The 16,081-nt window shown below is 44.5% G+C and overlaps 1 protein-coding gene across 2 annotated transcripts in view; it reads right to left on the bottom strand.

Moving 5' to 3' along the window:
- Window positions 1–1,884: 1,884 nt before the first annotated feature.
- Window positions 1,885–16,081, bottom strand: part of INO80 (INO80 complex ATPase subunit) — a 123,479-nt gene continuing 109,282 nt past the window's right edge. The window contains exons 30-36 of one of the 2 annotated variants that reach the window (XM_090033406.1): window positions 12,841–12,999; window positions 9,435–9,537; window positions 8,812–8,900; window positions 8,148–8,303; window positions 6,845–7,004; window positions 5,913–6,128; window positions 1,885–3,934 (exon numbers count right to left, since the gene is read on the bottom strand). In XM_090033406.1, the coding sequence (XP_089889532.1) occupies window positions 3,717–3,934; window positions 5,913–6,128; window positions 6,845–7,004; window positions 8,148–8,303; window positions 8,812–8,900; window positions 9,435–9,537; window positions 12,841–12,999 (1,101 nt within the window). In that variant the 3' untranslated portion in view covers window positions 1,885–3,716. Of the gene's footprint in view, window positions 3,935–5,847; window positions 6,129–6,844; window positions 7,005–8,147; window positions 8,304–8,811; window positions 8,901–9,434; window positions 9,538–12,840; window positions 13,000–16,081 lie in introns of both variants that reach the window. The other variant, XM_090033407.1, reaches the window with a different exon arrangement.

Genomic DNA, 16,081 nt, shown 5'->3' with positions numbered 1-16,081 from the left:
TAGTTTTACAGCAATGCTACATACACAAAACAGAAGGGACACATAGTCCTCAGTGTCTCACAAACTTATCAACACACTTTTTGCCACGCCAGCTCAGATCACAAATTCACTTAATCCAGTATCTTGTTTCTGCCAGTTGCAAATGGCTGATGCTTCAGAGGAAAGTGATATCCTGCCCCAATAACACATTGAAGATAATTGTGCAACGCCGTATCTGGGTGAAAGGGGAAAGGATTCCTTCTTGACATTTCAAAGCAAAGGTACCACACTATGCCTGCCAGCTATAGTCCCGTGTTATTACTGGGCAATGGCAACAACCATCTTTTTGAAAAGCCCCACCAATATATTTGTCTTGATTATCTCCAGCAGTAGTGAATACCAGAAGTTGACAATATTCAGAATATTCTTCCTTTTAAATTTACTGCCAAGCAATTTTAGCATGGGTAGTCTTGTCCTTGTATCGCATCTAATGGTAATAATGAACTGATCCATTTTTGGTACAAGTATTCACAGAAATCAGAGGTGGACCTGTCCCAGCAGGACATCCTGTCACTGATGATGAAGGATTGTTCCCTACAGCAGTCATTCATAGCCAGGGAGCCCAAGACAGGCATCACAGAGGACTCCCTCCCACTGGACAGCTTAGTGCTGAGACATTGGACTGTTTTGTGCACATTATCTGTTGAATATAATGTAGCAGAACTTAACTTAGGGTGGAGGGCAGACCGATTAGCTTTGCTGAGAGGCAGAGCTGTTAAGCCCAGGTCCAATAGTGCCATGTGATAGTGACTGTGCTCCTTCCATTCTGGAGTGTGTGTGGAGCTAGCTTGGGTGTCTGCAACACACTTGGCAAATGGAAGGTGCATTGTGGGGTTATACATGGGTTGGAGGGAGGTTGGTTGTAGGGTGGCAGGCAGGCTGTGGTAACAAAAAAGGTTTGAGAACTACTGCTCTGCATTACATCTTCCAGAGTCTGGCCTAGTTTGTCCCCCAAGTATTTAGGCTTCTATCTTTTCCCTGACAACTTGGTAGGCCACTGAAATTTTATTTTTAAATTCATTAACTTCACATTCCATCCAGTATCCTCCAACTAATTCTTCTTTGCAGATTTACATCTTTTCCTATATGCATCTTTTCCTAAAGTCATGCTCACATTGCATACAGCTTCCTTCACTCTGCTCCCAAAGTATTTCAATCTCTGATAAAACTTCCTGACACTTAAAATCAAAACCGGAGCCAGGAAGCTCCTTGTAACTCCAGCTGAAAAAAAATACAGGTGAATATCTATGGGGGCTAAAATATTAAAAGGTATCAACTATAATGAAGCAAGCCATTATTTTCTAGTCAGGAAACCTCAGTGAGTATGTAATAAACCTATCCATTATCCTGTAATGTATTGTACATATCCTGCATAGGTTGCTTAGTTGTGTTATTTCAGCGATGCCCTGTCCAGGTCTAGAAGGCCTGTTGGGCTAGTCTGGTTAAAGTATGCCAGCTTCCATAACCAGTGGTAACACAAGGGAGTGATGTGGTAAGCATTCATGTCAGGCCTCCGTAACTCCTTGAAGATCCCTGTTTACAGCTGGGGGTAGTCTCTGGCACAAGTCAAGACAGTGGGATGCCCTACCTGCTCTGCCATAGCATCCTTTGCTTAATTATACAAAGTGTACATACTCAATATATATGCAGTAAGTCCACTGGACATTTGTAACCCTGTTAAGAACAGCATGTGACCCAAGAGGGTAGAAACTAAAGAGCATGTTGGCCTACTATTTCTGGCAGCCTGTACACACTTGGATATGGCCCCACAGCACTCCCCCCCCAACACCTACTTCCCCTGTTGCTCATTCATAAAGCTACACGGATACAAACCACAGACTCTGATTTACATAAAATTATCTCACTCCATTTTATTTAAGATTTTTTTCTCCAGTTAGTAAAAGAAAGTTGTGTCTCTTTTTATACATATGTACAGGTTCAGTTATAAAAATAGACAGCACATTCAAAGAGAAAAAAAGTCTTGGCATTTTTCTTATTCCCTCTAAATATCATATATACATGTGAATATGAGGGGAAGGGGGAAGCCTTCATGATTTAAATTAAACAACACCTCCCCCATAATTATCCCCTCCAAATCTGTTTAAAAATCAGTCTAACTAAACTCAGTTCCGCTATTAGGTGTGCAAATTAGAGGCAGAGCCGACAGGAAGCACTTGCTCCACACTGTGGGACGCCAGGCAAGGGGCTTGGGATTGGGAAAAAAACATCCTCTGCTGTCACAGCATGGACCTGTAACTCAACTTGCTTCTCTCTCTCTCTCAAGGGATGAAAGTGCCCTTGCAGTATAGCCATTGAGATGAGAGAACTGCTCCCCACCTGTATCTCAGTGCAATGCAGACATTTATAGCCAAGCAAGGGGTATTTAGAATGGGGAAAGAACAATCTGAGAGAATGAGGACAGAGAGTGGCACTGAAAGCACCGTTCGTCTCATGAGTGTGTCTGCTAGTGCCTGCGCATTGTAAAAATAAAATAAAACAAAACCAAAAAAAACTCAACCAAGCTAGTGTGTGTGACGATCACTGACAAAAGGGAAATATGCTGGAAGAACAGATCAGATGGATGGCTGGAATGGGAGATTTCAGTTTTCCCAAGAGTTGATTGGAAAGGGGAAATGGCACAGTCCTTGTTTCAGTCAAATTCTCTATTGTTCCCCTTGTGGCATGGCAAGCTGCAGTACCCAAAGGCAAATGACATAAGCAAGCTCTGCTATGGCACGGTGAGAGGAATAGCAGTGAACTTCTTCCCCTTGCATATCAGCATTTCCTCTTCTTGAAATATATACAAGTAGAGTCTGACTTTTACTAAGCCTTAAAAGTTCAGCATAGCTCAAAATGGGAGAAATCATTCTTAAACCCAACAAAATGAACATTCATGCTAACAGACTTGGGCTCTGAAATGTAAACCAGTGACCTGTAGCCTCTCCCACTCCATGAAGCAGAGACAGCAACATTAGTGTCACCAGGCCTACTCTGTCCAACTGCAGTTGCAATTACCTCATGTCTAGAACAGGATCAAAAACATGGTGCTGACAAGAGTCCAGTTCTTGGAAACTTTTGGGAGATTTCTTTTCCCTTCTCTTGAACTCAAGGTCTTTAGAGAATTCTTCTCGGAATCCACAGATCCATACTAGAGATACCAAACTACATGGCCACAATATCTACAGATGGGCCCACCCCAAATGCACTGCCAAGTCCTCAGTGCAGAGGGTTCCTCCAACTCTGTAGGGTACCCTCAGAGTTCAGCTACTGATTTCTTAGAATAAGAATAGAACTGAACTCCACCTGAAGCTGAAAGAGGAGTACACTGGTGTGACCACAAACACAAATGGCTGCAGGACATCACACTTTCTAGGTAGATCTTTTTCCAGTAAGCTTTGTAGAATGCATCAGTAAAACGGGTGAAAAATTAACGTAAAAAAAATCTCTCATTTAACCCCAGTCCCCATCCCTCCTCCTTGTAGCGTCTGCGAAGGTAATTTTTTGGGATACACGTAATCAAAGTGCTCACGTAAACCACCCATCCCTATTATGCTATGATTTTCTTTTCATACACATGTGGGATAGCAAAAGGCGTTCCTCTGCATATGTCTCCTGCTGGCAGGGTGGGCTACTCTGAAAGCCAATATGGTTAGAGAAACTTCAAGGCTTCAAAATTACTACCGCCCACCTGACGTGTGGGCTCCTTTACTTTGCTTCCGAATTGGGGTTTCTGATATCAGGCTGCTGGTCAGATTTAAGCTTTTTGGGGTCCCACAAACACTATTTCCTTTGCTCAAAGGGGAGCTCAGGGGAGAAGAAGCACTTGAAGGTCCAAAGTCTGCAAGTCCAGCAGGCCGAATAATTGATGTCTGGAGAGGGCTACTTGCAGACATACCTAGCAACAGGAAAAGGAAAGGAAAATAAGTCAACCTCAGATGAACACAACATTCACATCCTGTGACTCCTCCACAATACATAAAATTAGCTTCTGCAACATGTGGCTATGAATAGCTTATCGCACCCTCAATTAAACGCTTAATCCAACTTGCTCTTCCTGACTCCTCTGTGCACCTGTAGATCACATAAGAATGAGGGGCCTTTAAGAGAGAAGTACAACCAAACTGCTATGTACCACTGGCAGAGTAAGGCACTGTAGCTCCATCAGCATCTTTGCAACACCTTAGGATCATATTCTATTGCTAGCACTATGAAGCTTCAACATCACAACAGAAAGAAACAGCCACAGCCCCATTTCAGAGGTACCATATTTTTGCGCACACAACATGCATTTTTTTCCCCAAAAACCAGCTGCTGAAACTTGGAGTGTGCATTATATGCAAAAAAAAAAATATAGTAAGAACCAATTTCAGCTGGTTATCAGTAAGTGAAAGTAAAATCTGCATGCAACTCACAGGGTGCAGAACAATGATCAGGCTCAGCTCCCTAGCTGCTATTACTCAATTACTACAAAGTTATTTTTAATTTCATTCTGCCTTTCAAAAAACGGTGCATATTTTATATTGGGGCATGCTGTATGCAAGAACATATGGAACCAGAACCAAACATTTTTGACTGAACATTCTCATTTCTCCAAGACAAAAAATACCTGAGACAGATGATGTAGAATGTACTGCAAGTTCTAAGGGATACAGTGAAACTTCTATACATAAGAGCAAAATATAGGCAACCAGGGAAAGATCCAGAGGGCGTACAGTGGTGCTGACTCACTCCCTTTCAGACTGCACTGTGGAATCAGCAGCAAGGGCTTTTTTTAAAAGTCTCAAGTCTGGTAAGAAACCCATCCCCCTGCCTCGTCTCCCACTCTTGATACCCCCTCCCTTCCTCTCCATCCTCAGCAGCACAACTCCTCCCCTCCTATTTACTCCCTCCCCTGCCTGCTGCTGCCACTGTCCCCAGCTGAGGCTCCAGAGCCACTCCTGCCCAGCTCCAGCCAGGAACAGTGGCAGCAGTGGGCAGGTTTCTCTTTTGTTCTGTCCCTGCAATGTTCCCTGCATCCAATTACAAGCATGGGGCAGGAGAACCCTCCCACTGCAGAGACTGGATGCAGTGACTCTGGAGCCCCTCCCCGCTGTGAAATGAATTGGGGGAGTTATGGTTTGGGACAGTTGTGGGGGAAAGGGTTCCAGAGCTGTTGCAGCCAAGCTCAACAGGGGACAGCAGCAGCATTGGGCAGGTTCCCCAACTCTGTGCTTGAGAGGGGGAACCCATCCGGTACCGCAGCTGCTGTTCCCTGATGAGCCCAACTGGAGCAGGGCAGGAGTGGTCTGGAGACTCCCTCTATTGCCACCCCCATCAGCTGGGAACAGTAGTGGGTAGGAGAGAGGCATTTGGAAGGGGAGGGGAAGGCAACAGAGGGGAGGGGAGGGGAGAGGAGGGGAGGGGAGGGGGTGTACTGTTGAGGATGGAGGAGAAGGGAGGGTAGGGGCAAGAGCTGAGGGGAAGAGTAGGGGGGACAGGATTCTTACCTGATTTGGGGGACTTGCAAAAAAAGTTTCTGCTGCTGCTCCTGTGGCATGAACTGCCTGCCTGAGGTTTGGGGCAAGCTGGGAGCAGGGGTGCAGCTACCCCTGAAGTGCCAGTCACTGCTCCCATACCCCCACTTCACAGAATCATGGATCCATCCAGGATCCATCCTTACAGATAGTGGTAAGGATAGCTATATTTCTTACTACACCTGGAATGGCTATGGTGCAACCTGTTATATTATCACAATGCTATGTGACACTGTATGACTGACCCTCAATGAGAAGGAACAAGAAATACTAGAAATACTTTAAATAAAATTACCTATTTCTTGACAGGATGCCTGAAGAGCCCTACATCCAAACATGTGGTTTGGTTCGCTCTCATACCTTTAGACACGTTGTACCCGTATGCTGCATATGCTGCTGCAGAGGCTGCTGCTGCCCCAGCTTTGGCGCCTGCCATTGCAGCTGCACTTCCTGCTGTTGTCTTCCGGCTTCGGCCTTTCCCTGTGGCTTTCGACCCACTGCCTGAACCTTTAGGGCGACCCCGGCTTCTACCTGAATGGCCTCTTCCTGTGATAGACATATCTTGCATTGAAATTCCTTAAGCAAAGGAGGAAAAGAAGATGTCAACTGCTGCAATACATAAAAAGTGACTCATGAGCAAAATGCAGCTTCATAAATACCTGACAGTGCACAGTGAACCTCACTCTTAAACTTGATGCATGTGTGGCAGGGGTATTTTTCTTCATCTCAGGATTAAAACATGCTCTTACTTGGAGGAGGCTATTATGACTTTTTCATTTGTTGTTTACAAAGAAACTCATCAAGCACTATGGCTTTAACTATTTCAAAACCTAGAATGATGGAAGCTAAAAATCACACAGTTACAGCTGGCTCACTGATATAATGGAGAAAAGGAAATCAGGAACCATCCTTCAGCCCCAGAGTGATTACAGGAACAGTTTAAATATACATGAGAACAGTCCTGGGGAAGACTGTGCTTTGCTGATTTGTGTGCTATGCAAGAAGGGGCCCTTTCCATCAAAAGAGCCAAAAACATTCTTATGAAACAGAAGTACTAAGTAACATAGAAATGCTAAAGCATAACAAATGACCGAATACATCAACAGAAGAAACTCTGTCAGATCTGAGGTCATTTCATAGCAGGAAGGCATTTTTCATAGATCTTTACACCCCTTCTCATATCTGACAGAGTCAGGCATGACGTGATGTAAAATGTACTAGATATACCAATACAGATGTAATGGTCAAGGCTGGGCTGCTTGCAAATATTTAGCTAAGGAAAAAGTACTGACCATTCATGGTGTCTGAGACTGAGCCCATGATGGAAGCAGGAGAGTTTGTGGCCCTTGACTGAGGTGCTGAAGATGCTGGGTCATCCACAATTACCAGCATATCATTGCTACTTTCATCAGGAGGGATAGATCCCATATGCAACTCACTGCTGATGGAGATCTAGACAAGACAGAGACCAAACCTTGTTGGGTAAAGACAGCAGCAAAGACAACCATAGACTAAAAACTTCAGAAAAGGTGCAACTGCATTAAAGAAGGTCCCCCCCACCCAGACAATTAAATAGCAACTAGCCTCTTTTTTTCTCAGTGCAAGACGAAGCAACATATATGCTGCCTCACCATACTAAATTCTCTACTTATAAGTGGATCAGCATTAAAACCTGTTCCTTCCTGCCAGGGTTTAATTTCAACTGTGAACTAAAATATATGTAAATACAAAAATCCAGGAACCTGGCAGATATCCAGGAAAACCCTTGTAGCAATTTATTCAACCCTGATTTTCCAGACTGATAACCCTCATGTGAATGTGCCCTTTCAAACAAGAGAAATTAAGATTTGTCTTATCCACTCCACCACTAGTGATGACAAAAACTTTTATTAAAAAGTGAAATGTATAATGTAAAGATCTTAACCCAATCTCATATGAAAGCACTATTATATATTTAGTGGCATACGCCTGTACTGCTTTTTACAAAGATGAAGAAAGGAAGCTTGTGCCCAAAATAATTTAAACTTTCTGTTAGAGAAAGGAAATGTAACAATTAAAGGGCAGATGGAAGTGAGGAAGCAGAAAAAGCTGTAGGAGAATTTGGTTAGGGTACTTACAAAGAAACTGATAAAGTATTATGAAGGAGGAGAGGGAGGGTGCTTGGTTCACAAGTGGAAAGTCTATCCTAACCATGGAAGGTGTTGCTAGGGAAAAGCCCATGAGAAGCCATAAATGAGAGTAGGACATAAAGGAAGGACAGGGGAAGAAGAGAACAGGAAGAAACCAGCAGGGATGCAGGCATGCACAGAGCTGTATAGAGTCTGAAGGTGAGGAGAAAGAAGCAAGATCTGATGTAGAAAGAGGCCAGAAATCAGTGAAGGAGATGGTATGTAAAGATACATAGTTCGACCTGAAAAGGAAGATTAATTTGAGCTGTTACAAGTTGGATAGTATAGTTTCAATGCAACAGTTTAAGACTAAGATACACCCAGCTTCCAAACAGTACAAGAGACTCCACGCTAGCTATAAGCTAATTTGCAAAAGGTTTGTGCCCTGAATTTAAGTGTGGAAGACAGTTTAAAAAAAAAATCTCACCTCACTGAAGGGACTAGGCATGGCAGAGTCTACACTAATGAAGGAGTCATCACCATCAGCGGACAGGTTGGAGTTATCAGCTGAGGGAACAAATGGGATCACCAGGTTCATGCTTTCTTTCTTTCTCTTTCCATCCAACTCATCTTCTTTCTTCTTCTGCAAATAAGCAAAATGAACAGGTTACACAGGAACAAAAACATGATAAAGAAGATAAATGGAGCAAATAAATAAAGAGCTCCAAAGAAATGGAGCTCATCATTCAGTAATCAGAGTAATGCCATACGCAGCATTTTCTGATAACAATGTTTTGGAAGACATGGCACCACATACAGCAGGAAATTCTACATTAGATTAGGAAGTTTCCCTAAAATGGCTCACAGGCTGGAATAACCTTTCCACTAATGAAGAGTTAAGAGTATTTTGATTTTGGTATTTAAAAAGAGAAAGCAAACGAAGCTGAAATGCTTATCCTGTTAAATTCAGATGCAAGTTATTTAAATGCAGAAGTGGTGCTTAAAAGAAACAAAAAATCAAAATCAGATCTTGGCTTTTGCCCAGTATTTAATTTCTATTCCTTTCACGCTGTAACAGGCAAGAACCCCTGCTGGAAGTTTTTCAGACTCTCTTGACTACACACAGAAAGATATTTTTTGCATCCAAGTACCTTTTCAGCGTACTTTTCCCTCTTTCGTTTACGCTCTTTCACACGATTTGTCTCCTCCTGCTGCCGTTTCTCTTCCTGACGCTGGCGTACTGTCAAGAAAGAAAAATAGAAAAAAGCCTATTGTAGAGCTGAACACCTCTCCAAATTCTTTCCTATCTTTCTATACATATTATCCATTTCACAGTAGCTCGGTTCTAGAAAAACCCTGAATAAAGCCATTAATTCTGGTCTGTTACACTGAAGTCTCCTACAGAGAAAAACTGTAGTCAGACCCAGAAAAGTACAAGCCTTACTGGAAAATCTCTCTCAAAAGTGGTATCAAGATACACTTTACACATTCAAATACCTCTTGCACTTATTTTAAATGATCCTCCTTACTCTGTTAAAGCTGTCATTCATGAATAATGTGGTGATCTTTAGTAAGTGCCAATAAAATCTTCAGACTACATCATCTCATTTCTCACACATATATTTGCCCATTTTATCCAACAGTGTATGAAACCAACTTGTACTAAAGTAGCTACTGATATAAAATAAGCCAGGAAACAGAAGTAGTTATCTACAGTGCATGTGCAGAGACAGATAAGAAAAAATTCAAAAGCACTGTAATGTGAATAACATACATTTCTTCTCAAGTTCTTCATCATCCAGGAGAAGGCTGACCACCTCTTTGGGTTTCAAGGTGTCTGGTTTGAAATTGCCACCTGAAATCACCATTCGCTGAATCTAGAACAAAAGAACACATAGCAGAGAAGCTATGAACCACTCCCATTTCTCTTTATTAAATACTAGCAATATCTTCTGTTTGGGAAAGTGGCTGACAGTCATAAAAGAAAAGTGCTGATTATTCTAACTTGGTAAACCCAGCAGCAGAACACATAAGTTTTTATTAACACATCAACTAAAACAGATTTAGTAAATTGCAACTGAAACCACATGGAAGAACATTGGCTCCCCACTGTGCAATGCAGCAATCTTCTACTAAAGTAGCACCTACTAAATAATGAAAGTCACTGCATTAATGTAGTGCTGACCATTAACTATTAATCCTCACAGCCATCTGTGATATAGTTAAGTATTATTCTCTCCATTTTTCAAGTACTTTGGAAGCATTGTGGTTTATGATTTAAGAGAGCCTAGATTCTAAATCCTGGGTCAGACAGTGATTTGATATGTAGGTTTAGCCAATCACTTGACCTCTCTGGATGCATCTAGACTGACAAGTAAGGGTGCACTGATAAAGATTTTCTTGGCCAATACCGATAGCCATACTGGCTGATACCGATCTCATAACAGATTTACAGGAATGCAGCTGGGCAGCGTGGAGAGCAGTGCCCTGCAGGTAAGCCTGTAGAGGGGAAGAAGCATATGGGAGGGGAGGGCTGTGGGGAGTGCAGATCCAGGCCCACATGGTGAGGGAGATAGTAGGGCAAGGGTGGGGGCTGCAACTGGGAGCACTGCCGAGCCAGGGTGATGAATGGGACCCAGGGCCAGGGTGGGGAGCAGGACAGAGCCATGGGCAGCTCTTCCAGAGGAGCAGTGCCCAGTGCTTAAAAATGGCAGCAGGGCACTTGAACTACAGCTTATTGAATGAGCTTTAGTTCAAGCACCACTGCTACCACCATTTTTAAGTGCAGGGATGCTTTTAATCAGAGTGCAGCTGAGTGGGGTGATGGTGGAGGTGGGCTGCTTGCTGCAGGCTCAAGGCTCTCCGCTTTGTTGCCTTTGTTCCCACTGATGCTGGGCAGTCAGGGGGCATGTGGCTGGCATGGGGCTATCAAGAGAAAGGCAGCAGAGTGGAGAGCACCGAGCCCACGGTGAGCAGCCTGCATCTGCCCTGAGCATAAATCTGGGGAGGGAGAGGAGAAGACATGCCCCCCCCATGCCAAGCTGGAGGGTGCACACAGTGGGGAGCTGCTCCCCACCCCCCACCCTGCACCAGCCTAGACAAGCTGCCTGCAGCTCTGTTCTGTTCCCCACCCCAGCCCCAAGTCCCATTCACTAACCTGGCTGGGCAGCACTCCCAGCCCCAGCCCCACTCCATCCCTCACTGTGGGGGCCTCAGTCACCCCCTCTCCCCCTCCACAACCCTTCCCTTCCAGAGACTTACCTACAGGGCACTGCTCTCCATGCTGCCCGGCTGCATTCCTGGCCATGCACACACATGTGGCTGCATGCATGCACATGGCAACCAGAGGCCCCAGCCAGAAGGCATAATATATTTAATTGGTGAACATTATCATCCAAAAAACCTGATAGCCAATAATGTTAGTTTTCTTTTTATCAGTGCTGATCTGATAGGCAACCAACATTTCAGTGCACCTCTACTGACAAGTATATGCAGCACAATACAGAACTGGGAGAAGCAAGATCAGACATTTCAGGCAATGTCAAACAGAACAGCCTCCCTCCCAAATTAGTATTAGGCAGCCCTAATGTGGGTACAAGTGGAAATACACCTTAATTCAGAGGTGGCTAATGTAGTATTCACTACTGCACTGCCATCAGCCACAAAATGCAGTGACTTGAAGGTTGTAATACAAACAAGGCCCAACAGACAGGAAAGCTGAAAGAATACACAAGACCTGTCTGCGCTACAGCTTCCAGTATTACTGATACTAAACGTTGGGAACTGGTCTCCAATTATTCCTAGCATGGTAACATTCCTTATAGTAGTAGGGGGGGCAACCCTTTTTTGGTCACTGTGCCACAATGTAAACCCTGCCCCCTCCCTGAGTAAAACTCTGATCTCCTTCCCCACCCGATCTATTGCTCCACTCTCTCCTCCCTGCCACAGAACAAGCAAAGCAATTGCACATGCCGCTTGTGGAGCATGTGCTAAAAGTTGGCCACTCCTGCCTTAAAGTTTTACAGTTAAGCTTAAGCCACAAGGAAGGTTTTTAAAAAACATTTACTGCTTGATGCTGGGCACGTCTGTGACTCCTTGCATATTATCTGATTATCTTAATGACTTTCTGAAAAGAAATTCTAGTATGATAAAAGGATCACAACATTCAAATCCTAAGTGATACTAGTTTACAGTTCTGCAGAAATTAATGGAAGATATAGTAAAAGTCTTTCTTACATCAAGAAAATTAAAACCCGTAAGCACAGTGATAGCATAAAGCTGTAAGGTAGACAGGGTACAGACACATTCCACATCATAGCAAGAACCTAGATTTGTGACAGGCTGGTATAAACATGTTGGCCCCTGCTGCTACACTCCAGTGATAGCAGAAGTCAGCAACTTATAGCCCGTGGGTCAGATCTGTCCCACAAAGACTGGATCTGACCATTGTCAGCTTGGGGCACTGGATTTAACTCTTTCAAGTGACCAATGGAATGGAATCAGTGGTGAGGGTGAGCGCAAAAACTTGGGTGCTCCAGGGGACTGAGATCTGTGACCCATGCAGGGTTCCAGGGAATGGCAACGCATAGGGAGTGTATGGGGGTGAGAGTGCCAATGCACCCCCTGTCAAGCAACGGTCCCCATTTAGCCACTGGGCAGGGGGCAGGCAGGAGCACTAGTGCCTCCCCCATGAGCACCGGCTGGGGAGCAGGGCTGCCAGCAAAAGTGGCCGCGCTGCTTCCGGAAGTGACTGCGGGACTTCTGGAACCTGTGTGGCCCCTTTTTGGTGAGTGAGAACAGCTGTGGGGGACCTCCCCCTAGTCAGCATGATTGGCTGCTGGGGGACTGCCCCCCTGGTTAGTGAGATCAGGTTGCTTACTGGTGTCGGGGGGGGGGGGGGGAGGGGGCATGTGCTCCCCCTGACTCAAGAGGCACCAGTCACCCATGGTTCCAGGTTACAAAGAGCAGCTCACGGCAGCCAGAGGCTGCCAACCCCTGAGCTATAGTGTTCTGAAATACTGGTAACAACTGCATACTCATTTATTTAGTCTTTTTTTAATTGCATGGATACTCCCCATTTTGGTTCCCCTTCTATCCAGAGAGATCTTTCTGCTTCTCATTTCACAGCTTCTGGTACCCGTTCTAACCTCTCCTGCTCAAGACAATTTACTCATTCTCACCTCACTCTTCTCCTTGGCTCTCTGCAAGATGCGCTCCTCAATGGTGCCTTTACATATCAACCGGTACACAGTGACTTGCTTTGTCTGCCCCAGTCTGTGTGCCCGGTCCATGGCCTGCTGGTCTACTGTTGGGTTCCAGTCACTGTCATAGAAAATTACCTATACAGGAACATTACAGGAGCACAAAAGGTGTTAAACAGAAACAAACTGTTACAATATTTTGTTTTTAAGTACATCCAATGAAAAAAGAAAACTAGCCTACTATTGGGAGAATTTAACTCTGCTACACAGTCCAAACTGCATGTAATACTTGCTGACTGCAGGCAAGTCCTAATTGCACCATAATTGCAGGCACTGGCAAGTAGGGTGCAATTAGGACCTTATTCCCAATCGCCAAACTGCATGTCTTGCCAGTAGGTGTATGATTACAATCTGATCCCCAACCCCCAAAACTATGCATCCTGCCATGCATGCACATGTGCCATGGCAGGAGATGCAGTTGTTGGAATCAAGCATCAGATCCCATCATGCCTTTAAACTAACATCTGTCAGCAACCTCATAAGAGACTGCAGGACCTTCCTGTTTCAATCTAATTTTTTACTATTTTCTTTGTTAAAGAATCCTACTTGGCTTGAAGGGTTTTCAAAACTCCTCTTACAACGGCAGCATGTACCAGTTTAAAGTGCTCTTATATGAAACTGATTCTTTTGTAACCTGTACAGCTTTCACAAACAGACTGTTAAGGTGCCTGCCTTTCATAAGATGGGTCTTTCTTGGCCCATTATCACTTCTATATATTGGCATCAGTAAGTAGTTTTAGCTCTTTTATAAACATAGGTAGGAATCATTCCAGTCTCTATTGCTACAACCAGGAATTTGATCTTTTTTCACCTTAACAGGGCCCCTTTTGTCTCCATTACAGGGAAGCAAGGGCAGATCCCTTTAAGACGAGGGTGTCAAACTCATCTGGCCCCACAGGTTAGACGAGCTGTGCAGAATTGGTCCACAGGCCAAATGAATAGTGCAAGGCAGGTCCCACGGGCCAGACTGGGTGCCGGACCCCCTCTGTTCTGGTCCAAGAGCTGACAGGAAGAAGTCCAGCATCCCGGGCTCTTTGCCGCTGCCACAGGAACAAGCCATGATGTCAGGCCTCTTCCTGCAGTGCTGCTGGAGCTCCAGCACTATGCCTCTCACCCAGCTGCTTGGCTACAATAGCCAGAAGGTCTTCCCCAATCCAAGCTGCAGGCCAGATGAGCTGTCACTGTGGGCCAGATCTGGCTTGCAAGCTGTATGCCTGACACCCCTGTTTCAAATGAAGCAATATGGGGTGGAAGCCTGAGAGAGAAGTACAAAGGAAGAGGCCCAGCAGCGATGGGTTGAAGGTTTCTGAACAGCAAGAAGAACAAAGTTTTTGCCAAAGGAAGGTGGACCCAGGGAATAAACCATGAGTAAATCTGTGGTAAAGGTGACCAAGGTCAAACAGGCCATGAAGGAGGCCTGGCTTATTCTACACCTCTCTAGATTAAGAGGCCTTCAAACAAGCAAACTGGACTGAGGAAAGACCTGGTAGAGAACTGGAGGACCTACCAGTGGAAATAAGTCCAACAAGGATGGATAACAAGGCTTAAGGACACTAGGCAGAAAGGCTGAACACAGGAAATGGTATTTTGGAAAATTCAGTGAAATCTCAGACCAGGGGGCTATATCCTATTGGCTAGATTCCCTTTCTTCAGAGACCTGCCCACTGATAAGAGCAAGGTATGGCAGGTGAATTAAGTGGGGACATCTGTGGGGAGCAGAAGGCCTGAGAAGTGTGGGGAGTGTTGATAACATGGCACCTCAAACTGAGACTCAGGGGAAGCGACTACATTCAGCATGGTACTGAAGGATTTGTAGGGAAAAAGCCTGACCCAGACCTTTATGGTTTCCCCTAATTGGAAAATTCTTCCTCCATAAGGCATAATAATTCTGAGGAGGAGTCTGCGCCAGAGTTGCCTGAGGGTTTTGTTTGTTTGTGGTTTTGCACTGAGTCCTCATGCATCCCATTCAGCAAGTCTGTAACGGAAAGGCACAGGCAGAGTTTTCTTTCTGGCCACATTAAAGTTAATTTTAGCTTTTTTAGTATAACCACTGGTTGATGGGGCCTACGAGGAAGGTAAAAACCCCCACAGCCCATGCCAATCTGACACTGGCAAAGGGCAGATGCTGCTGTTGGTCCCTTGAGGCTGACCTGTCTTTGGCAGGCAGCAACAGCTACTTCCTCAATGGCACATTTGGAGCTGGCAGGGTTCCCACTGTTTTCTGTCCTTGTGGAGCTTAGCTCCTACCAAAAGGCAAAAAATATATTTACAAGGCACCTGCATTTTTAAGATTGTACAAGGCTGATAAACATGGGACACATGAATATAAAGAACATTTGGGGCTGGGCAGGAATGGTTTCCTGCACTGTGTACATTTCTGTTTGTGCCGCTATGTTATGCCAGCTTGCTAGATAGAGAAAACAACATTGCACTGTATGGCAAGGAGGGACACCTCACAATGCAGAAGCAGGCTGAAGAGAAAATAAGTGGGAGAGGAAAGCACTTAGAAGAGTTTACTGTTGGATTTCTGACCATTTAAAACAATGGAAAGGACAAAGGCTCCTGAGCAGCCTGCCTCTTTTTAGTGGAGGCAGACACATCTGGCCAGAAACTGTCTGTCAGGGCTTACCCAAACCTGCAGCAGTAGTTCCTGTCATCCATGTGGCAGAATACATTTGACGTGTAAGTGATTAATTGAGTCCTCCCATTGGAAGGAGGAGTAATGATAACTATTTGGAGCACGTACTGCATATTCAAGTATAACTCCTGTAAATCAAACTCAGAAAGGCAGTATCTTCAATAAGCCCAAAAGAAAAGCAGACTAAAAGGACTCAAAAAGGGAAGGCTTTTCCCTGTTCCACAGTTTCTGCTATTTACATATAGCCTTTTCTTCATGTTGTAATAAGCAAAGAAGATGGTGTCAGCAGAGTCTCCCAAACAAATCCTCAGTGCGACAGAATGAAGGTACAGAAAATCTAGGTCAGTCTCTGTTCTTAATATTGACAGTAAAAGATCCCTTTGAGGATGTACAACAGCATCATAACCCCACCAATAGAATCTGTTCCTGATTATACTCAAAATTTTAGTTCACATACCAAAGTATTGTTTAGACTCCAGGATCTGCAGAAGTTACAAGCATTTTGAAGCTCTCTGACTTATA

The sequence above is a fragment of the Crocodylus siamensis genome, chromosome 2, assembly GCF_052110815.1.
Source record: "Crocodylus siamensis isolate JL-2025a chromosome 2, ASM5211081v1, whole genome shotgun sequence".
Classification (NCBI taxonomy): Eukaryota; Metazoa; Chordata; order Crocodylia; family Crocodylidae; genus Crocodylus; species Crocodylus siamensis.
Note: the sequence above shows the minus strand (reverse complement) of the source record. Positions and strands in the feature narration are given on the sequence as shown.